We start from the raw sequence: 25,000 nt of genomic DNA on the forward strand, positions 1-25,000 counted from the left end.
GAAACAATAATTCTGCCACGACACTCCCTGACGTTTCCGCCACGGTTTGTTGTTTTACGTGGTCGGGGTGTGACAGTTACGTACGCTACAATCTCAGCCGTCATATCATCTTCCCGCATTGAAAATCACATGTTGTTTTTTTGTAACAATTTCGCATGTTGTTTTTTAACATGCGATTTCATCAAAATTATCACATGCGAAATTGTTACAAAAAAACAACATGCTATTTCATCAAAAATTATCACATGCGAAATTGTTAAAAAAATAACATGCGATTTCATCAAAAATTATCACATGCGAAATTGTTACAAAAAAACAACATGCGATTTCAATACGGGAAGATGATCTGACGGCTGAGATTGTAGCGTACGTAATGTACGATAAGGAATATTGTACAGTACACTTTCTCTCTCTCTTTCTCTCTATATATATATATATATATGTATATATATATATAATGTGGGGAACCGCAAAACACTCTAAAAATTCAACTTAATATGTTATAGTCAATTTTTTTAAAAACATTCTGCACTTTTCCTTATAATATATGTATAAGCATCTATACTATATATAATAAGAGACTTTTTGCTGATGTAAAACTGCCTATGTGTCAACTCCTAAGCTATGCCACATGTACATGCTGATGTCATAATTCCGTTTTTTATTAAGATAAATTACTGATTTTTTAGGAGGGAATTTCAAAATTTAAATCATAATTTTAATCCTCCTCTCTCTCAAATATAGTCCTGCCTTCATTTTCAAAATTCAAACCATAGTCATCTTCACACCCCTCTCTCTCTCTCTTCAACTCGGAAGAACATCGAAGCCCTAACTCTGAACAAATCAACAAATCAAGCTCTAAAAATGGCGATCAAATCGGGGGTTACAGCCTCATCGTTGACCGGAGATTTGGTGTTGAGGGTTCTGTCAACCGTGAATTAGATCTTCGAGGTTACTCTCCTCATCCTTTCAGTTTTAAGTTTGTGCTACTGAGGTTAGTGTTTATGTTTTCCGATTTCTAGGGTTTCAAATTGGGCGATTGATTCATAATGTAACCGTTGGACTTGGTGTTTTGAGTTTGCTATGAATTGGAATTTTCGAATCGACCTGTAGAATGTAGCAAATGCTACTTTTTAGTGAGGTATATGGTGTTTAGTTGAAATCGTCCGATATGTCAGACGCATTCACAGCAATTCCGGCTGCCAGTCTTCGGAATCTCGGCGATAAGTTATACGAGAACCGGAAAAACGTTGCTCTTAAGGTTAGGGTTTTGTTGATTGTTATATGCATTTGTTGTGAATTTTAATTGTTTTTAAAAGTTTTGAAAGGTTTAGAGGTTTTGGATGATTGTGTGATGGTTTTGGAAAAACACTGCTCTTGAGGTTAGGGTTTTGTTGATTGTTATATGCATTTGTTGTGAATTTTAATTGTTTTTAAAAGTTTTGAAAGGTTTAGAGGTTTTGGATGATTGTGTGATGGTTTGAGTGTTGGTTGGTAGTATAACAAGCAAAAACTATAATTTACTTAATATAGTGCATACCCTGATTCGAATTTGTTTTTATGATGTCAACTACAGACTGATACCAACGCTGTTGTTCGAGGAAGAATGATCAATGCCGGTATCATGATTATTGACAGACATGGAAAGGATAATGTCTCATTGTTATTTCCTTTATTCGAAAACTACTTAAACAGAAAGGTCTGTGTACATTTTAAATTTCATAATTAATCAAATTAATTAAATGTACTCACAGATAGATTATTGACTTAACTTTTAGGCATCAGACGAAGAAAAATATGATTTGGTACGTGAAGGCGTGGTCATATTTACTGGAGCTTTAGCGAAACATCTATCACAGGTTTAATATTGTTTCATCAGCCATCTCTTAAAAGGAATTTTTTTAATGTTATTTTTCTGTCATTATTTTTTTTTAGTTCTATTATAACGGTTCTTGGAAAACAAGATGATCCTAAAGTCCATGCTGTTATAGAGAAATTGCTGGAGGTGCTAAGCATTCCGTCAGAAGCTGTTCAAATGAGTACCCAGATATTAGAATATTTTTAAAGGTAGAACATGTAAATGGATTGATTTGGGTTTTGTTTTCATCTCTAATGGGTCAAATAAAAGCATGTGCTCACTTTGCTGCAAGGATCTACACAACAAGGTATGTACTCTCACATATTCTTGGTTCAAATTAATTTCATGGGATGATAACATTTTCATTTTTATTATTTAGTTTAAGGATTGAATTTTATGTAGAGATGGAAGGAAGAAGTGGGCACCTGTTTCATCAGACGAGTTTCGGTGTAATCGAATCGAATTTCGGTTTATTTCGGACTGAATTAATTGATTTTCTGTGAATTTCGATTCGTTTCGGTGTGTCGTTTTAAAATTTTGAACTGTTTTCAGTGAATAAGAATGACTTTTAGTTGATTTTCAACATGATTCTAATCTGTTTGAATCGTATTCTGAACATTCTGATTGGTTTCGATTTATTTCAATGAATCTCAATCTGAGTATGATTTATTTCGGATTGTTTTAACGACTGAGATTGAATCAAATCATGACATTTTAATCACAAAGTCTTGGAAATCTTATTGAAAATGTAAAACTGTAACAAAGATTAAAAAGGTTTCATATCAGATTTGAATTCGAAGTCATCAACATACACGTATCATTGTTACAAATCTGACTTTGATATCTTGTTGTTTGCAAACAGAATTTGATTGCTAGATAAAGATGATTTGAATTGTCTGATGGTGATTGCACGTTAGTCTGCGAAACGAATGAGGTTTGAACTATTTTGATCGAGTTTTTGATTCGTTTCGGATCGAAGTTTTGTGATATCGATCAGTATACACCTTTTCGAATTAAATCTGCAATCAAAATTGAAACATAGAGTTTTTAACAAAATCTGAATCTGGGTTGTAAGAGAACCGATTAAATCATAAGTAGCATGTTTTGTTGGTGTTTGGCATTGACGGTTCTGAGATAGAAGCTGAAAGGAGTTTGTTATAATAACGAAGAAGGAGGAAGGAGTTGATTATTTGTTGACAACAGATCCTTTTGAGAGTCGATCTTTCTTCCAACCGGCTGTAACCAGGTTCGTTTCTCATCGATTTGTGTTATTTTAATTCCCTTTGTCTTACTGAATTTGATTGTTAGGTAAATAGTTTTTATTTTTTCACTTGCTTCAGTTTTGATCTGAGCTTATTCGATCCATTTCTACAAGTTATCTGGGTTTTACAACACACGATTGATGCAATGACATAGTGTTATTGATGCTCGATTGTTTTTACTTGCCTTGATTTTACACGTATTTGGTCATTTGTACATAAATACTTTGTCCATCGTTCAGGTATATACAAAATCAAAGAAACTAATTTCATAAAAAAATATGTTGTGGTACTACTTGGTGAGAACCCTAGAACCAAGTATGTACAAAATAGTGTGTAGACAAGATTAAGATTATTATACAAAATGACCTGCAATAGAATGTAGACAAAAAAGTCAGCGTTGACTTTATAGTTGGTGTTGACCTAAAAGTGAGAGGTCAACGCAAGGTCAACATAGAAGTGGGGTACTTGGGATTTTAGATGATCATAATGGCTGGAATACTAATAGAGATTACGGACTTGGCTCTAAATGGAATTATTAGGCCACTGTTGATACGGCCCAAAGTCATTTTGATTATATATATTACAAGATTTTGGGCAGGTATTCAAATGAGTGTTGTGTATAGTCCACAAGTTTGCTAGGCCCAGTTGTTATATGTGGGTTTATGAGGACTGTAACTCTATAAGTATCAAAGCAGATCTCCATTCTAGACAAATGAATTTTATTTACCCATTTAAACCATTACCTGGACCAACACCTTTGTCGGGTTGTATTTTGCCACCTCTATTTGATTTATTCATCAAGTTGTTGTTGATTTACAACCTTTTCAATATATGGATGTTTTGAAGTACATTGAGGGAAAATTTCGTTACGATGCAAAGATTGTAGTTCTTATAGGAGTTGGTTCTAATTTTACTTTTGTTGCTAGGAGAGCTCTGCCGTTTCAGTGGTCGGAAAATTTATCCAGGAAGTAGTATTTGATTCATCCGAATGACATTGTTGAGGTAACTATGATATGCATATATGAGTGTTCACTATTTTTGCATTATCCAGGTTCAAGTTATATTTTACAAAAGCCAAAGACAATTAATAGGGTCCAATGACAATCATTATTGAGAGTTTGGTATATATTTAAAAGAACTGGTTTCATAAAAAACAACTGTATGTAACGTCTCTATCGAGACAAGTAAAAAATGAAGACAACAGTAAAATTCTCAATATTAGATAGAGCTGATAAAGCTAAATATTTTGAGATTTATGATTATTTTGTGTGTATGTGAATAGATTGAATTAAACATAAACATAAGGCGATTTTTAACCAGTTTGACCATATCCTTTTTAGCTATTAAATTTTAACATTGTATTCGAATAATAATGATAAGTGAAAAGATATTTTGAATTTGAAATGTTTTTGACCAAGTTTTTGCGGTTTTTTCATACGTTCTCACGGTTCTCGCGATATTTAGCGTTCTCATTTAAACCCTCCCCTATATATCTATAATTTTTAATTTTAGAGTATTAATATATGATAAAAATTAAATTCGGGTTAAACGGGTCGTGTTAGTGTTAGGGTTTGTGTCAAATTTTTTGAGTTCCACATGCCAACCCGCAAACATTACATGACTTAGGGTTTTTGTTTCTTGAAAATCGCCGCCTTAGCAATAACTACTGAAACCCTAATTTATTAATCTGGTAGCCATTGATTGCGGTTAACTGAGATTAACTTAGCTAGATTGATGACACCATTTTAATCGATCAAGGGTTGAGGTTTTTTATTCTAGGGTTTAAAGGAGTACGGGTTGAAGTATCTTGGGAATTAGGTTTGTATTTAGTGATCGAGTTTGATCTTGACGGCTGATTAGGGTTTATTGCTTGCATGGAGGGTAAAAGTGATGGGCTTAAACCTTTGGATCATGGCACTCCTGGGAATGAGGATAACACACCACCGATTCGTGGTATTGGCCTGCGAGTAACAAATATTGAGGGAAACCCTTTGTTGCCGAGACGTGGTATGTATTCTACTACTAATGCATCGGTGATAGATGGTTTGTTTGAGATTTCGAAACCTGTGGAATTGGATGCTACGTGGGGATATGGAGATGGGGTTTCGGCTGCCACAACAAACACCCATGCAACCCATGCAAAACCTAGTTCGAGTAACTTGGTGAATACGGGTGTTGATGACTCACAACCTGTTTCGTTTGCGAAGATTGTGCAGAATCAGAAGGAACCAGTGAAAGTGAATTTCAGAAAGATGAATTTGGATGTTAACATGGAAGGTGTGGATGTTGTTATTCCGGTTGAGTCGGTGAAACAAGTAAATGATAGATTCGCTAACACGTTATACGGGTATCTCTTGGGTAAACGTTTGGCGTTTCCTGTTGTGGAATACTTTGCTAAAAACAGTTGGGCGAAATATGGTCTAAACCGATTAATGATGAATGCGAAGGGATTTTTCTTCTTTAAGTTCAACTCAAAGAAGGGATTGGAAAAATTACTGGAAGATGGTCGATGGATGATTCGGAACGTCCCTATTATCTTGAATGAATGGTCTCCATCGGTGAGTTTAGTTAAAGAAGATATTAAGACTATTCCAGTGTGGGTGAAGATGCACGATGTGCCTCTAGCGGCCTTTACTGAAGATGGTCTGAGTTTGCTAGCTTCTAAAGTGGGTGATCCGAAGATGTTAGACTCATACATGGCTTCGATGTGTGCTGAATCCTGGGGTAGAAGCAGTTTTGCTAGAGCCCTTATTGAGGTTCACGCTGACTGTGATCTAAAAAAGAATGTCAAGGTTGCGATCCCGGGGTTGGAAGGCAATGGTTTCATGACGACTGAGGTTAAAATCGAGTATGACTGGGAACCGATTAGGTGTGCTGGGTGCTGTGTCTTTGGGCATGATGATAAATCCTGCCCGAAGAACCCGATAAAGGTTGCTGATGAGGGGGTTAAGATGGATGCTGATGGCTTTCGGGATTTTAAAGGGAAGAACAAGAAAGGTGGCCAGCAGGGGATCCAAATTAACAACAAAAAGCCCAAGATGGTTTACCGTCCGGTTGTTAAAACTCAAGCTAAACCCCAAGTGGATAGGGCTTCTTCGTCTACGGCTCAAGTTCAGCTTTCAAATTCCTTTGATGCGCTACAAGATGAGGAGGAGGGTAATATTGGCGATGTTCCTAACGGTAATCCACCCAAATATGGGGACCCGATTAAAAAAAAAGAAAACAGTAATGGGCGAAGAGATGAGATTCTATCGGATGAGGTTTCTCTAGATGATCTTCTTGCTGAGATTCCGAAGTTCATTGATGGAAGAAAGGAAGGTAAAAAAATCTGAGGGTCCAAGCACACCCGGACAAGAGGTTTCCAGTGGGTAGTATCGGTGCTTGGAATATAAGGGGTTTGAACCACTCCCTTAAACAAAAGGAGGTTCGACAAGTTATCAATGAAAATCATCTTCAGGTTTGTGCGATTATGGAGACTCATGTGGATGTTTCTAACGTTTCGGATGTTTGTAGGAAGGTTTGTAGTGATTGGCAATGGCATTCTAATGCTAATAGTTGTGTGGGTGGTACCCGAATAATGGTTGGTTGGGATGGACATAAAGTGGATGTTATGATTCTTGCTCAAACAAATCAGGTGATTCATACGCAGATTATATTTAAGCTGGATAAGAAGTCGTTTTTTTGCTCTTTTGTGTATGCGGAAAATCACTACAGAGAGAGGCGTATGTTATGGGATGATCTTTGTGGCCATCATTCTTTTATGCGAAGTAAACCATGGGTGTTAATGGGGGATTTTAACGCAACGCTAGCCTTTGATGATACTTATACGGGTTCGTCTATGACGAATATTGGGACAAGGGAATTCAAAGACTGTGTTAATGAGATTGATGTGTTTGATATTAATAGCTCTGGGTTTCATTACACGTGGACCAACAAACAGAGGAATGGTAATACAATTTTCAGGAAGCTTGACCGTGTGTTAGGGAATGTGCAATTCACGGATGTTTTTCCGAATTCGGGGGCCCGATTTCTGCCTTACAGAATTTCGGATCATACTCCATGCATTCTTACTCTTCCAAATGTGCAGCGGGATAAAGCGAAACCGTTTAAATTTGTTAACTTAATTGCTGATAAGAGGGGTTTTCTTGAAGAAGTTAAACAGGTTTGGGAAACGGAATGTTCGGGGCATACCATGTATAAGGTGGCGTCGAAGCTTAAGCTTTTGAAGAGTCCGTTAAGGAAACTTCTTTATAGCCAAGGCAATCTGCATGAGAAAGTGGTAATGATGAGGAAGCGGTTGGAGGAGTGCCAGTTGGAGTTGGTAACGAGCCCGGGTAATGATGACTTATTGTTGAATCAAGAAAAGGTTCTTCAGATGTATAAGAAGGCTGTTCGGGATGAAGCTGTGACAACCCTCACCAAACCAGGTATCCGTACGACTTAATTAACTGTTAATTGTTGCCTAATTACTGTGCTTAACTGAGATTTCTGATAAACTGCTACTTGATTGTTGATACTTGTACATATCTGCATCATACTTTGATTTCTGTCACTACATTATTTACTTACTGAACTCTAGTGACAAACATGATGCACAATAGCACAGTAGCATTTGAACGGATAACCTATTTGACATGCTGATATAGCCAGCATCAGGCAGACACTGCCTCTAAAGGCCTGTATGAGCCAGAAATATTTTACTACACCCATAGTGTGTGTAGGAATACAAGGGTTGTATAATTGCGTCTCTAGGAATAAGATACAGAGATTGGATGTGCCAAAAACGTATTTTAAGCACGAAACACAGCACTTTTATTTACATACTAGCTTCTAGCTAACTAATAAAGTGCCAAAAACATGAGGGATTATTCCTGACACTTTGCAGAATAAATTGTGTCGCTAAAAATATTATCTACGACGCTTAAAGGATTACTTAAGCACTTTAACGGATTACTATCCGACCGAACAACCGGACTATACCCGGAACATAAAAATATTGCCAGAAATATTATTAGCCTTTTTCTGAGCCAGTTAGGGTCCCTGATTACCCTAACACCCGCCTTATAACGCATTAAACAACTAACGGGGTTAGTCCCTAAAGTTAACCGACTTAACCAAACTAAACTCTAACTGTACGATCAAGATCCAACCGGGTGACCCCACCCCCCTAGGGCCGGTTTGGTCCCTTTGGAACTAGAGGGTACAAGCTTTTATTATTTTATTAGTTTCGTGGATATCTAGACGACTTGAAACCGTTGGGCGATGATCTCACTTTTCTCTATAAATACACACACTCTCACACACATAGAACACACACACCACCCAACTCCACTCTCTCTCTTGCTCCCTCTCCCTCTCTCGGCCGTGAACCACCACAACCATCCATCCATTTTTCGGTTCTCGTCTTGCCATTCCAAGTGTACTCAAGTGTTGGGGATCTCGTGTTAGGAGTTGTGAAGCAAGCGGAAGTTGGAGGACCACGTGCATTTGCTATTATCCACGTCATTTCCGACTAGATTCTTCCCTAGCCCCGAGCTAGAGGTATAACATTTAAAACTTGTTCTTGAACGTATCTAAAGTGGTTAAAAGGATTTTTAACGGTTAAAAGTCGGTAACCCACCTTTCGAATCTAAAAAGTCTACTAAAACATGAAAATCGTTGGATAAAAGGTCATGTCTTGTGTAAATGTCGTAGTATTTGAATATGTTGATTGTTGGGGCCCAATCTACGATGTGGTGGCTCTTATCATCGTTTAACCCGACTTTGTTAAGATCCCGAATCTTGACATACACTTGTTTCTTTTGTACAAGGGTTAAAAGGTGAAACTCCACCACACGGGAAACATGAACTTGTGTAAAAGTGTTTTGACATGAAAAATAGTATTTAAAACGAGCCGATCTACGTATGTACAAGTGGTATATTCGTAGAACCAAGTGTCGAGAAAATCATGTTTTTATATAAGTTGGATAACATGTTTACAAAGGTGATTTTTATAAACTACAAGTGTATGAACACTTGTGAAACGAAAGATCCGACAAAATAACAATTTTTATAAAAATTATCGGGAAGTTGTAAAGGATGATTTGTTCTAAAAACGGGGTTTTTACAAGACTAAACTATTATATATATAGATCCACTAAATATAACGAGATCTACACAATAGTTTTAGAAAAACTACAAGTTCATGTAATAATGCGATTTTACATACTAGTCTACAAGTTTGAAGTGTTGAAACTTGTCTAATTTGTTGGAAATTGATTTGGTTGATTTGAAGAATTGTTGAAATGATTTTGTAAAAGAAAATGATACGCTTGAAAGCGTGGCCACCTCCAGTTACAGGGGAAACTCTGGCGAAATTTTCTAAAAATATAACACTTAGAAATATTTACAAGTGTTAGACTACTTTTGACATGTTTTCAAACTATATTTCGCCATGACTTTATTTATTAAATAATCGGAGGTGGGATTTTCACAAAAACTAAACGTGATAAATATTTATTCGATAAATATATTTTTCACAACACTGTTTATGATTATTTTGTGAAAATGTATAAATATTATTTTTTTTGAGTAAAAATAATATTTACTAACTTTGTTGAACCCAAAATAATACCAACGCCTACACGACAAACATATAAGTTACAACGGTAATTACTATTACCACTTATTCGCCAAAACGTAACTTACTCTTTATACGGAAATATTCATAAACGCATATGTTGTCAACGTATTATTTTGGAAAGTACTATGTAAAGAGAAAATATATTATTTTTGAGAAAAATAAATATATTTTGAGAACGAGTAATAAAATATAGTAAGTGAGACTTAATATTATAAACGCACATGTATTAATTCCCCCATCCTTGGGAAGGAGATTTTCTACCAAGTATATACACGGAACGGTTGTCTAACCGTTTCCCGAAAAATTAAACTATAAAGCTAAAGCACGGCCATCCGTCTAATAGAATTAGCACATGTAGGTCGTTGCGCAGCAGTTGGATATTTGGATTACTTGGTATTGTGACGCACTCACTGTGAGTTCATGTCCCCCTTTTCTCTTAACTGTTTTCAGTTTTATAAACTGCGGGGGTGAAATACATGTTACAATGATTATGAATATGTTTATACATGGTATGGTTAGCGTAAGGAGGTTTGTTACTCAGATCATGTGAGTGGGTAGGCACAACTTGAGGCCATTAATCCTCGTAGTAGGACCGAGGGACAGGAGCGGTAGATCTATCTGGGTGTAGCGAGCCCAGCCCCAGGTCCAGCATAACGGACCTCGGGGTGACTTAGTGCCCGACGCATAAATCCGCTAGGTTTGAGTCATCCCTACTTGCACTTCACACATATCAATGGCCTTGCAAACCATTGGTGATCTCTTTTTCCTTATTTGCTACATACCAGGTTTTTGATAAAGATAAAGGTTTGTTTACGCACTTTCGCATGAACTCGCTCAACATTATTGTTGATTTTTCAACTTACATGTATTTCAGGGAATTAACGATCTGGCGCGGTATGGCTTGTTTTCCGCTGCATTAGGCCCGAGGTCATCCAGGGTTCGAGGCTTGTGACTCTTTCCTGGACAAGTCACAGTCCTTGAATCATGTTTATTTTAAGTTTGCATTTGTAATGTTTAGACAAGTTGTGGTTGTTGGGTGTTAACCCGTTAAGACAATGTTTAATATTTTTATTATCAATGGATGATCTTGCATATTTTAATTCATATAGCTTGTTATGATTAAGCTATGGTATTAAGAAGTCACACCAAATTAACCACGCTTCCGCAAAGCCAGGGTGTGACAGCTTGGTATCAGAGCTCTGATCATAGCGAACTAGGATTCCTTCTCGAGTCTAGACTATGATCACTAGGGCTCTCACGAAAACATTTTTACTGCATACCACTTAAGTCCAGATCCAAAACCTTTTTATAAACAAATGTTGAGCATATTTTATTTATTATTTTTAGGCTCAGTCTGGGAGGCTGAGGCTCGGTCTGGGAGACAGAGGCTCGGTCTGGGAGGCCGAGGCTCGATCTAATGGATCGAGGTAGTTGTCTAGTGGGACTAGGGAGTCAGTCTGGGAGGCTGGGAGAATTTGCTAGTGGGACTAGGGAGTCAGTCTGGGAGGCTGGGAAAGTTTGCTAGTGGGACTAGGGAGTCAGTCTGGGAGGCTGGGAAAGTTGGCTAGTGGGACTAGGAAGGACAGTCTGGGAGGCTGGGAGGCTAGTGGGACTAGGAGAATTATGTGACTATTATTTGGTAACTTATGTGATTACCTGATTTACTGATTATTTGTGCATACTTGTGATTGTGTTACAGACACATGGATACATCAGGCACCGGAGACTCAGATACCACTGGACCTCTACCCATAGTGTCGGATGACATTGTGTCATCGGAGCATGAGGTGCATACCTCAGACTACACGAGCACGGATGATGATGACTTCCAGCCGTTCGCTCTACCCGACGGCATTGACGAGCATACTGATGACTCCTTGCCCTTCGCGTTACCCGAGGGTGCCTATGAGCCTATTGATGGCGATCCTGCTGAGTATCTTCCCCTTGTTGTGATTCCAGCTCCGATTCCTCTTGCTTCTTATCCAGCACACGAGCTATTACTAGACGCCGAGGCTGACGGCGACATTGATCTCTACGAGGACGAGCCTTTTGAGGACGAGGTTCCTGATGCAGCCCCTTTACCCGCTGGCGGTCTCTTGATGATTGCTGATGCCCCAGCTGGAGACTCGCCCGTCCACTCACCGGTCCCAGACTCCTTTGAGTCTGTGGCTTCTGCTTCGTCTCACGAGGTGAGCATTCAGCATTTTGTTCATGACTCGGACCCTGATCAGGCATCTTCTGCCGCCCCCATTCCGAGCCTTGTATTTGAGCACGACGTTATTGAGGACTCCGATCCCGTTTTTCCTCCAGGATTTGATCCTGATCGCGACATTGAGTATATTCCTATGGACCATCATATGGAGGACCCTGATGATCCCGTCGATCCTATCGATCCCTTTGATCCAGAGTTTGATTTTGACATGGCTTTTGACAACCTGGAGCCTGCCGTAGCCCCAGAGCAGGCAGCTGCTCTCGATCCTGTGCATGAGCATGACTTGGTACATGCTGACGTTCCTGTTGAGCCCGTTTTGGCTGACCCGCCAGTTGGCGATCTTCCTGTTGATGATGTCCCTTTGTTAGCTGCTGATCATGCTGTTGATCCTTTTGTTGACCCTCCTTTGATTGCTGACGTCCCTGTTGACCATCATGTTGATCATATTGATCCTGTCATTGCTCCTTTTGATCCTGTACCCATTGAGCCTGAGCACGCTTTATTTGCAGAGCATATGGATCCACCTGATGAGGAGGCTCAGCACGGTTGGATACCGGCTGACGAGGATGTTCCACCACTTCCACCACATCACACTGAGGCACATCATACTGAGTTTTCGTTTCAGATCCCACCATTTGTACCTCCAGCAGGGCCTGGAGAGGGCTCTTCAGCCCACCCCTTTGGGCACATACCGATGCCTATGCCCTTCGTACCTCAGATGACACCTGTTCCATCCTCTGTTCATGTAGCACCATTCGATCCCACCAGCATGCCACTGCTTTGGTCATCTTCCTCACCGATGCCACCTACTGATCCATATCATCCATTCCATATGGGACATACCATAGAGGACGTCTTGATGTCCTTTGTCCATCAACATGATTCCCATACACAGCGACTCCAGGAGCTCGAGAGAGCTCAGCTATCTTTTGGTCCATATCTTGGTCAGACATCTTCATCTTTTCAGCCTTTTCGATCATTACCTCCTGACTATGCTGCCCGACTTACGACCTTGGAGCAGCAGATTGCATCTGTTATTCGCACTCAGCAGGCGATGGAGGAGGATTGGCTTCATTTACGCCGCTTACTTTACGCTCACTTTCCCCCTCCTCCACCCCCATCCGCATAGGGCTCATTGGTGCCATAGTGGTAGGCGATGGTGAGACGACCGCGATTGTGACTGCACAGCCTTTTGGAGACCATCTGACGATACTGATTTTTGTTGATATTTGTTGATGTACTGGATGTATGTGACACTGATGTGATATTGTTTTTGACGGGGGTGATGTAGCCCCTATTTGATTTGTGATTGTATGATACAGTGACGTACTGATACCCTTACCACATTATGGTCTCGATATATATAACAATCGCCGTATTCTCACCATATCTGATTCACTTGATTGCTTATTTATGTTTTGTGACATGGGATGTTGGGACATGGGATGTTGTATGTATGATATTTGCAACATGGGATGTTGGGACATGGGATGTTGTATGTATGATATTTGCAACATGGGATGTTGGGACATGGGATGTTGTATGTATGATATTTGCAACATGGGATGTTGGGACATGGGATGTTGTAGGTATGATATTTGTGACATGGGATGTTGGGACATGGGATGTTGTGTGTGATATATTGATAACATGAGATGTTAAGAGCTATTATTATTACTATATACGTACGCTTTATTATGGCCTGACCAACGTACACATCTTTAGAAGATGGCGCCACGACGACAACCTCAGCCGATGCCTACTACTCAGGACGAATTACAGCAAGTTATTGCTGCCGCCATTGCTCAATATGCTGCCTCGCAAGGAGGACCAAGCGGAAGTAGCTCGAACATCAACGGCAACCAAAATCCTCCTCATGGTAACCCTAACTCATTAAGACATACCATGGCCTAAATGGATTCCTTTAGCAGATGCTAATGCCGTTCCTATGATGTAATGTATGTGCAGGGTGCACCTACAAACAATTTTTGAACTGTAAGCCCATAAACTTCGACGGCACAGGTGGTGCTGTTGCTTTCGTCCGCTGGGCAGAGAAGACCGAGTCCGTACTTCGCATGAGCAAGTGCGCTGTGGATCAGCAAGTCACTTACATCTCAGGGCTATTTGTGGATGGAGCCCTATCCTGGTGGAATCTACAGGTCCAGACCCTTGGCGAAGCCGCAGCTTACGCACTGACCTGGACAGAGTTGAAAGAGCTCATGCGCAAGAAGTACTGTTCTCGTGCTGAAATTCAGAGGTTAGAGACCGAATTCTGGCACCTAAAGATGGAAGGTTCCAAGATAGCTGAGTATGTCCAGAGGTTCCACGATTTGTCACACGTGGTACCCTACATGGTTACACCCGAGTTCAAAAGGATTGAACGCTTCATCTGGGGATTAGCTCCTCAGATAATCAGCATGGTGACTTCTTCCAAACCTGCAACCATCACAGAAGCCATTGATCTGAGTGTGGCTCTCACCGAAGAGGCGATTCGGTTGAACAAGTTTGATGGGGTTGAGCCCAAGAAGAAAGAGACTCATGTGGAGTCATCTGGTGGTAATAAGCGAAAGTTTTCGAGTTTCAAGCAGAGCACCGGGATGGTGGCTAAGAAGGGAGAATCGAGTGCGCCAGCTCAGGATTCAGCTGGTGGTAGAAAGAAAGGGAAGGGATACATGGGTGCACACCCCAAGTGCAACTCATGCCAAAAACATCACTCTGGTCGTTGCAGCCTGAGAGTTTGTGAATCATGTGGGAAGACTGGTCATACAAAAGATTTTTGTTGGGCAAATGCTGGCCGGGGAGGCCAAGGAGGAAATGGGAATAGGAACAACCGTGGTGGTACTGGGAACCGCCCACAAGGAAACCTGGGAGGTGACGGGAACCGTGCCAATAATGCTAACCAAGCGGGCGCCATGAATCGGAACCAGGGAAACCATCAAGTTGGAAACAATGGTGGAAACGGGCAGAGACCCGGATGTTTTAATTGTGGAGATCAAGGGCACTACAAGAGGAATTGCCCAGAATTAAACCAGGCACGCGGAAGAGTGTTTAACATGGAAGCCAGGGAAGCGCGCCAGGATCCCAACGTTGTCACTGGTACGTTCCCTGTAAACCAACGCTATGCATCCGTTTTGTTTGATACTGGTGCCGATTATAGCTTCGTATCGCTAGAATTTAGAAACATGCTTGGTTTAGCCGCTAGTAAGTTAGATATTCCTTACTTGATCGAACTAGCGAATGGGAAGTTAGTAGAAGCTAACGAGGTGATTCGAGGTTGCGTAATCGAACTGGGAGAGCGTGAGTTTGCTCTCGATCTACTACCAGTCCAGTTGGGAAGCTTCGACGTGGTAGTAGGGATGGATTGGTTATCGAGTAATAAAGCGGAGATAGTTTGTCACGAGAAGATTATTCGTATCCCGACCGATGATGGTGAGACCATTGTTGTTCATGGGGAGAAGCGTGAGACGCCGTTAAGGATGATTAGCTGCCTGAAAGCAAGGAAGTGTTTGAGGAAAGGATGTGTTGCTTTTCTAGCACACATTGTGGATAAGAAGGCTGCTGAGCCGAAGATCGAAGACATCCCTGTCGTGAGGGATTACCCAGAAGTCTTTCCAGAAGACTTGCCTGGCTTGCCACCTCAAAGGCAAGTGGAGTTTCGCATCGACTTAGTTCCAGGCGCCGCGCCTGTGGCTAAGGCACCTTATAGACTCGCTCCGTCTGAGATGCAAGAACTGTCGACACAACTTCAAGAGTTGTTAGACAAGGGTTTTATCCGACCAAGCTTCTCGCCTTGGGGAGCTCCAGTTTTGTTTGTGAAGAAGAAGGACGGTAGTTTTCGGATGTGTATTGACTACAGAGAGTTGAACAAGCTGACAATCAAGAATAGGTATCCCCTGCCAAGAATCGATGATCTGTTCGACCAACTTCAAGGTTCAAGCTTCTATTCAAAGATCGATCTTCGATCTGGATACCATCAACTACGGATACAGGAGGAGAGTATCCCAAAGACAGCCTTCAGAACTCGATATGGACACTACGAGTTTCTAGTTATGCCGTTTGGTTTGACAAACGCACCTGCAGTGTTCATGGATTTGATGAACCGAGTTTGTAAGCCATACCTGGATAAGTTCGTGATCGTATTCATCGATGATATTTTGATTTATTCAAAGACGAAGGTTGAGCACGAGCAGCATCTTAGAGCCATTCTGGAGCTACTAAAGAAGGAACAATTGTACGCCAAGTTCTCTAAGTGTGAGTTTTGGCTACGTGAGGTGCAATTCCTTGGGCACGTGGTGAATGGAAATGGAATTCATGTGGACCCAACCAAGATCGAGGCGATCAAAGACTGGGAAACGCCAAAGACGCCAACCGAGATTCGGCAATTCTTGGGTTTGGCTGGCTATTATCGAAGGTTCATCGAGAACTTTTCAAAGATCGCTCAACCGTTGACACTCCTCACGCAGAAAGATAAGAAGTTTGATTGGGGAATCAAACAGGATGAAGCGTTTCAGACATTGAAGGATAAGCTTTGCAACGCGCCGATCTTAGCTCTACCGGAAGGTACCGACGATTTTGTGGTATACTGTGACGCATCGCGTCAAGGATTGGGTTGTGTGTTGATGCAACGCCAAAAGGTTATCGCCTACGCATCACGCCAACTGAAGGTGCATGAAAAGAACTATACCACTCATGATTTGGAGCTAGGCGCAGTGGTTTTTGCTTTGAAGATCTGGAGACACTACCTTTACGGTACGAAGTGTACGATCTTCACAGATCACAAGAGCCTCCAGCATATATTCAACCAGAAGGAGTTGAACATGAGGCAAAGACGATGGGTCGAGTTGTTGAACGATTACGACTGCGAGATCAAGTATCATCCAGGGAAGGCGAATGTGGTCGCTGATGCCCTAAGTCGTAAAGAGAGAATCAAGCCCATAAGGGTTAGGGCTATGGAGATGATAATCCAGACCGACCTTTCCTCACGCGTTCGTGCAGCACAGAAGGAAGCTCTCAAGGAGGGAAACCTTGAGGGAGAATATCTCCGTGGGATGGAGAAGATTTTGGTGCCAAACAGGGAAGGAACATTGTGTTTTGAGAAAAGGATTTGGGTTCCTCTGTTTGGTGGTTTAAGAGAGGTTATCTTTGATGAAGCACACAAGTCGCGGTACTCTATCCACCCTGGAGCGGATAAGATGTACCAGGATCTTAAAGATTATTACTGGTGGCCTAGGATGAAGGGCGATGTTGCTATTTACGTGAGCAAATGTTTAACTTGCGCCAAAGTTAAGGCGAAATACCAGAAGCCTTCAGGACTTCTGCAGCAACCGAAAATTCCCCAATGGAAGTGGGAAGAAATCTCCATGGATTTTATTACAAAGTTGCCAAGAACGCCAAAAGGCCATGACACTATCTGGGTGATAGTGGATCGCTTAACGAAGTCAGCACACTTCTTACCTATCCGCGAGAAGGATAATACAAGCAAATTGGCTGAAATCTATATGAGAGAGATTGTTACACGCCATGGAGTACCTCTCTCGATTATTTCTGATAGATATGGGAGGTTCGTATCGAGGATATGGCAATCCTTCCAGGAAGCTTTTGGCTCAAAGTTGAATCTGAGCACTGCTTTTCACCCGCAGACCGACGGCCAAAGTGAGCGGACGATTCAGACGTTGGAAGACATGCTGAGAGCATGTGTGATGGATTTAGGCGGTAGCTGGGATAAGCATTTACCCCTGGTTGAATTTTCATACAACAACAGCTACCACACCAGTATTGGTGCCGCGCCATTCGAAGCGTTATATGGGCGCAAGTGCAGGTCGCCGCTCTGTTGGTCTGACGCAGGTGATAGACAACTGGTAGGTCCCGATGTAGTTCAGGAAACTACAGATAAGATTGCGCAAATCCGAGATCGCATTAGTGCGGCTCGTGACCGTCAGAAGACCTACGCAGATCTGAAAAGGAAACCTCAGGAGTTTGAGGTTGGGGATATGGTTTTGTTGAAGGTATCACCCTGGAAGGGTGTGGCACAATTTGGGAAACGTGGGAAGTTGAATCCGCGCTACATTGGTCCTTTCAAGGTTTTGGAAAGAATTGGGACCGTAGCATACAAGTTGGATCTACCTGCCGAACTGAATAATGTTCACGATACATTTCATGTATCCAATCTGAAGAGAAGTCCAACTCAAGTTAACGTTGCCATTCCTACCGACGAAATTCATATTGATGACACGCTCCACTTCGTTGATGAACCTGTCGAGGTCACGGATTGGAAAGTTAACAAGACCCGCCGGAGCAGTGTCAAGCTCGTCAAAGTTCGCTGGAATGCTAGACATGGTCCTGAATTCACCTGGGAGCATGAAGACCGAATGAAAGAGAAATACCCCCACTTATTTCCTGAGAACCCTGCTTCTACAAGCAGAATTTAAAATTTCGGGACGAAATTTATTTAACGGGGGGAGAATGTGACAACCCTCACCAAACCAAGTATCCGTACGACTTAATTAACTGTTAATTGTTGCCTAATTACTGTGCTTAACTGAGATTTCTGATAAACTGCTACTTGATTGTTGATACTTGTACATATCTGCATCATACTTTGATTTCTGTCACTACATTATTTACTTACTGAACTCTAGTGACAAACATGATGCACAATAGCACAGTAGCATTTGAACGGATAACCTATTTGACATGCTGATATAGCCAGCATCAGGCAGACACTGCCTCTAAAGGCCTGTATGAGCCAGAAATATTTTACTACACCCATAGTGTGTGTAGGAATACAAGGGTTGTATAATTGCGTCTCTAGGAATAAGATACAGAGATTGGATGTGCCAAAAACGTATTTTAAGCACGAAACACAGCACTTTTATTTACATACTAGCTTCTAGCTAACTAATAAAGTGCCAAAAACATGAGGGATTATTCCTGACACTTTGCAGAATAAATTGTGTCGCTAAAAATATTATCTACGACGCTTAAAGGATTACTTAAGCACTTTAACGGATTACTATCCGACCGAACAACCGGACTATACCCGGAACATAAAAATATTGCCAGAAATATTATTAGCCTTTTTCTGAGCCAGTTAGGGTCCCTGATTACCCTAACACCCGCCTTATAACGCATTAAACAACTAACGGGGTTAGTCCCTAAAGTTAACCGACTTAACCAAACTAAACTCTAACTGTACGATCAAGATCCAACCGGGTGACCCCACCCCCCTTAGGGCCGGTTTGGTCCCTTTGGAACTAGAGGGTACAAGCTTTTATTATTTTATTAGTTTCGTGGATATCTAGACGACTTGAAACCGTTGGGCGATGATCTCACTTTTCTCTATAAATACACACACTCTCACACACATAGAACACACACACCACCCAACTCCACTCTCTCTCTTGCTCCCTCTCCCTCTCTCGGCCGTGAACCACCACAACCATCCATCCATTTTTCGGTTCTCGTCTTGCCATTCCAAGTGTACTCAAGTGTTGGGGATCTCGTGTTAGGAGTTGTGAAGCAAGCGGAAGTTGGAGGACCACGTGCATTTGCTATTATCCACGTCATTTCCGACTAGATTCTTCCCTAGCCCCGAGCTAGAGGTATAACATTTAAAACTTGTTCTTGAACGTATCTAAAGTGGTTAAAAGGATTTTTAACGGTTAAAAGTCGGTAACCCACCTTTCGAATCTAAAAAGTCTACTAAAACATGAAAATCATTGGATAAAAGGTCATGTCTTGTGTAAATGTCGTAGTATTTGAATATGTTGATTGTTGAGGCCCGATCTACGATGTGGTGGCTCTTATCATCGTTTAACCCGACTTTGTTAAGATCCCGAATCTTGACATACACTTGTTTCTTTTGTACAAGGGTTAAAAGGTGAAACTCCACCACACGGGAAACATGAACTTGTGTAAAAGTGTTTTGACATGAAAAATAGTATTTAAAACGAGCCGATCTACGTATGTACAAGTGGTATATTCGTAGAACCAAGTGTCGAGAAAATCATGTTTTTATATAAGTTGGATAACATGTTTACAAAGGTGATTTTTATAAACTACAAGTGTATGAACACTTGTGAAACGAAAGATCCGACAAAATAACAATTTTTATAAAAATTGTCGGGAAGTTGTAAAGGATGATTTGTTCTAAAAACGGGGTTTTTACAAGACTAAACTATTATATATATAGATCCACTAAATATAACGAGATCTACACAATAGTTTTAGAAAAACTACAAGTTCATGTAATAATGCGATTTTACATACTAGTCTACAAGTTTGAAGTGTCGAAACTTGTCTAATGTGTTGGAAATTGATTTGGTTGATTTGAAGAATTGTTGAAATGATTTTGTAAAAGAAAATGATACGCTTGAAAGCGTGGCCACCTCCAGTTACAGGGGAAACTCTGGCGAAATTTTCTAAAAATATAACACTTAGAAATATTTACAAGTGTTAGACTACTTTTGACATGTTTTCAAACTATATTTCGCCATGACTTTATTTATTAAATAATCGGAGGTGGGATTTTCACAAAAACTAAACGTGATAAATATTTATTCGATAAATATATTTTTCACAACACTGTTTATGATTATTTTGTGAAAATGTATAAATATTATTTTTTTTGAGTAAAAATAATATTTACTAACTTTGTTGAACCCAAAATAATACCAACGCCTACACGACAAACATATAAGTTACAACGGTAATTACTATTACCACTTATTCGCCAAAACGTAACTTAAGCTTTATACGGAAATATTCATAAACGCATATGTTGTCAACGTATTATTTTGGAAAGTACTATGTAAAGAGAAAATATATTATTTTTAAGAAAAATAAATATATTTTGAGAACGAGTAATAAAATATAGTAAGTGAGACTTAATATTATAAACGCACATGTATTAATTCCCCCATCCTTGGGAAGGAGATTTTCTACCAAGTATATACACGGAACGGTTGTCTAACCGTTTCCCGAAAAATTAAACTACAAAGCTAAAGCACGGCCATCCGTCTAATAGAATTAGCACATGTAGGTCGTTGCGCAGCAGTTGGATATTTGGATTACTTGGTATTGTGACGCACTCACTGTGAGTTCATGTCCCCCTTTTCTCTTAACTGTTTTCAGTTTTATAAACTGCGGGGGTGAAATACATGTTACAATGATTATGAATATGTTTATACATGGTATGGTTAGCGTAAGGAGGTTTGTTACTCAGATCATGTGAGTGGGTAGGCACAACTTGAGGCCATTAATCCTCGTAGTAGGACCGAGGGACAGGAGCGGTAGATCTATTTGGGTGTAGCGAGCCCAGCCCCAGGTCCAGCATAACGGACCTCGGGGTGACTTAGTGCCCGACGCATAAATCCGCTAGGTTTGAGTCATCCCTACTTGCACTTCACACATATCAATGGCCTTGCAAACCATTGGTGATCTCTTTTTCCTTATTTGCTACATACCAGGTTTTTGATAAAGATAAAGGTTTGTTTACGCACTTTCGCATGAACTCGCTCAACATTATTGTTGATTTTTCAACTTACATGTATTTCAGGGAATTAACGATCTGGCGCGGTATGGCTTGTTTTCCGCTGCATTAGGCCCGAGGTCATCCAGGGTTCGAGGCTTGTGACTCTTTCCTGGACAAGTCACAGTCCTTGAATCATGTTTATTTTAAGTTTGCATTTGTAATGTTTAGACAAGTTGTGGTTGTTGGGTGTTAACCCGTTAAGACAATGTTTAATATTTTTATTATCAATGGATGATCTTGCATATTTTAATTCATATAGCTTGTTATGATTAAGCTATGGTATTAAGAAGTCACACCAAATTAACCACGCTTCCGCAAAGCCAGGGTGTGACAGAAGCGTCTTTTTTACAACAGAAATCGAAGGTCGACTGGCTGTCGTTGGGAAACTCTAACACAAGATACTTTCATAATGTTGTTAAAGCTAAGAATCATCGAAGTCGGATTTTCACAATACGCAATGCTGCGGGGCAATTATTTGAAGGTAGTGATGTGCCAAAAGCTTTGGTAGATCATTATATGGAGTTTTTTTGGCACTACAGCCGATACAATGATTCAACCGTCTCCAGATTTATTTATTCAGAAGCTTTCGGTGGATAAGGCTGACTTTATGGTTCGTAATGTGACAGATGAGGAAATTAAGAATGTGATGTTTTCTATTGCGGGAAACAAAGCGCCAGGCCCGGATGGTTATACGTCTATCTTTTTCAAAAAGTCTTGGCATATTGTTGGTGAGGAAGTGTGCAAAGCGATTAGGGAATTTTTTAACAACGGTAGGCTTCTTCAGCAGCTAAACCATACCGTGATATCATTAATTCCGAAGGTACCGACTCCGGCTCTCATTACTAATTTTAGACCTATTTCGTGTTGTAATACTCTTTACAAGTGCATCAGTAAGATCATCTCTAACCGAATTAAGGAAGGATTGGGGGATATTGTGAGTATAAACCAATCAGCCTTTGTGCCGAGCAGAAGAATTTCTGATAATATCCTGTTGACCCAGGAGCTTATGCATAATTATCATCGCAATATAGGTCCTCCTAGATGTGCGTTTAAGGTGGATATCCAAAAGGCTTACGATACGGTTGAATGGAAATTTCTAGAAGAAGCGTTAGTGGGGTTTGGGTTTCATTCGAAAATGGTGAAATGGGTTATGGCTTGTGTCTCTTCCACATCGTTTTCTATAGCGATTAATGGAAATATGCACGGGTACTTTAAAGGAAGACGCGGTCTGCGTCAGGGTGATCCTATGTCCCCTTATCTTTTTACATTGGTGATGGAGGTATTGACCTTGGTTCTTCAGAAGCAGGTTATGGAATCAATGGATTTTAGGTATCATGCTAAATGTGAAAAGCAAAGAATTATTAATCTCTGTTTCGCGGATGACCTATTTTTGTTTGCTCGAGGGGACCCGAAATCGGCTAGGGTGATTATGGATTCGCTGGATAAATTCAAGAACATGTCTGGTCTTGTCCCTAGTTTGCTAAAGAGTACGATTTTTTTCGGTAACGTGGCGGATTCTGTGAAAGCTCGTATTTTAGCTATTATGCCATTTGAGGAAGGGGTTCTTCCAATGAAGTATCTTGGTGTTTCGCTTATATCGTCTCGTCTCTATTACAAAGATTGTAAAGTTTTGGTGGATAGAATGGAAGCTAGAATTACTGATTGGAAAAATAAAAGTTTATCTTTTGCGGGCAGGTTACAGCTTATTCGATCGGTTCTATCTTCGTTGCATGTTTATTGGGCTTCAATCTTTATTCTCCCTAAACGTATCACCAATGATCTGGAGGAACGCATGCGGAGGTTTCTTTGGGCTCAAGGTAATGGCATTAAAGGTAAAGCTAAGGTTAACTGGAAAATGGTTTGCTTGCCAAAATCTGAAGGGGGGTTGGGCATCCGTAGGATCGGGGATATGAATAAAGCTCTAATGGTGGCGCACATTTGGAGTTTGCTTTTGAACCGGGAATTGTTATGGGTCAAGTGGATTCATGCATACCGTATTCGCGATAGAAACTTTTGGGATGTTCCAGTAAAAAACAACATAACCTGGAGCTGGCGTAAGATGTTAGGGCTTCGACAAAGTATCCGAAATAATTTATGGGTGAACATTGGAGATGGGGTGAACACAAGTGTTTGGTTTGATAAATGGGAGGCTATGTGTCCGCTTGGTAATTTTATTTCTCCTAGAACCATTGCTAATGCGGGTTTTGATATGAACTCGTGTGTAGCTGATGTATGCATTAATGGTGAATGGGTGTGGCCGGAGGCTTGGTTTACTCGGTTTCCGGGTTTGATCGATTTGCAGGTTCCGGAATTAAACGCGAATGATCATGATAGGTTGGTTTGGTGTACAAATGGCGGTCGGAAAACTGAGTTTACTACGTCAATAGCGTGGGAGGATTTGAGGCATTCGAATAATGAGGTTCAATGGGCGAGTATAGTCTGGTTTCCTCAAGCTATACCTCGCCACTCTTTTCTCTTATGGCTGCTTGTTTTACGAAAATTGAAAACCCATGATGTCATGAGTCGATGGAACCCGGGTAATATGAATCTTAACCTGTTATGTTGCTCGTTGTGTTCAAGGGGTCCTGACTCGCATGAGCACTTGTTTTTTGAGTGTGATGAAGCCAAGAACATTTGGTATGGTGTTCGGGGAAGAGCTGGCATGGGCGCTATTCAGAATTCGTGGAATGATATCTTTGAGTATCTGTTGAGTATAGCTAACTCAAAAAAGGCTGCAAATGTCATTGCGAAGCTGGTTGTTGGTGCAACAGTCTATTTTGTTTGGGAGGAACGGAATAGAAGACCTTTCACACCGAAAAGGAGAACAAAAGAACAGCTTATAGAGGTCGTCTTGTCTACGGTCCGAATGAAGTTACACACTATGAGGTTTCGGTATTCTGTCCACACGGAGCGTGTTTTGCAGGAGTGGAGCTTACCCCGAGGGTTGCTAGTTGCGGATGACGATTGTGGCTGATTAGTTGTTTGTGTTATATTGTATTAGAGTTGAAAGGCTCGAGTAGTACTGATAGTGCGATTTGTTTGTTAGTGTCGCGTGACTTCTCTTGTATGGCATGTCATACTTGAGCACTGTGGGTGTTTTTTGCCTTCACTGGTTTTATTTGGTTTTGGTGGTAATAAAATTTAACCGGGGTAACCCTTTACCCAAAAAAAAAAAAAAAAACATTACATGACCCATTTAACACCCCTAGATGACCCGTTACGCTGTATGCAATTGTTACAAGCTGCAGAGAGTGTGCACAATGCCAGCAAAACATTCGTAATGGAAGAGACTACCGGATGTGCTCGAGTCAAAGTTCCATTCGGAGATGATGACACTAGCATAGAGGTATCTAAAGTATAATGTTTATTTAGAGGTTAAATAATAAGGTTTTATCACAGCAACAAAATGCACCAAAACTACGGAGATTAGGATTTTGTTAGTGTTGAATGTTAGTGTTTTAAGTCTTAATCAATTCCTACTTGCTACAATTATAGTGTTTTGCAAGTTGCAAAA

At 40.6% G+C, this 25,000-nt stretch overlaps 1 protein-coding gene across 1 annotated transcript; it reads left to right on the forward strand.

The window, feature by feature from the left end:
* The first annotated feature begins 6,589 nt into the window (after positions 1-6,589).
* Positions 6,590-24,460, forward strand: LOC110924758. Its single transcript, XM_022168750.1, has 2 exons — positions 6,590-7,454; positions 22,026-24,460. Exons 1-2 carry the CDS (start codon positions 6,590-6,592, stop codon positions 24,458-24,460), a joined length of 3,300 nt encoding a protein of 1,099 aa, XP_022024442.1.
* The last annotated feature ends 540 nt before the right edge of the window (positions 24,461-25,000 follow it).

The sequence above is a fragment of the Helianthus annuus genome, chromosome 17 (genome assembly GCF_002127325.2).
Source record: "Helianthus annuus cultivar XRQ/B chromosome 17, HanXRQr2.0-SUNRISE, whole genome shotgun sequence".
Classification (NCBI taxonomy): Eukaryota; Viridiplantae; Streptophyta; class Magnoliopsida; order Asterales; family Asteraceae; genus Helianthus; species Helianthus annuus.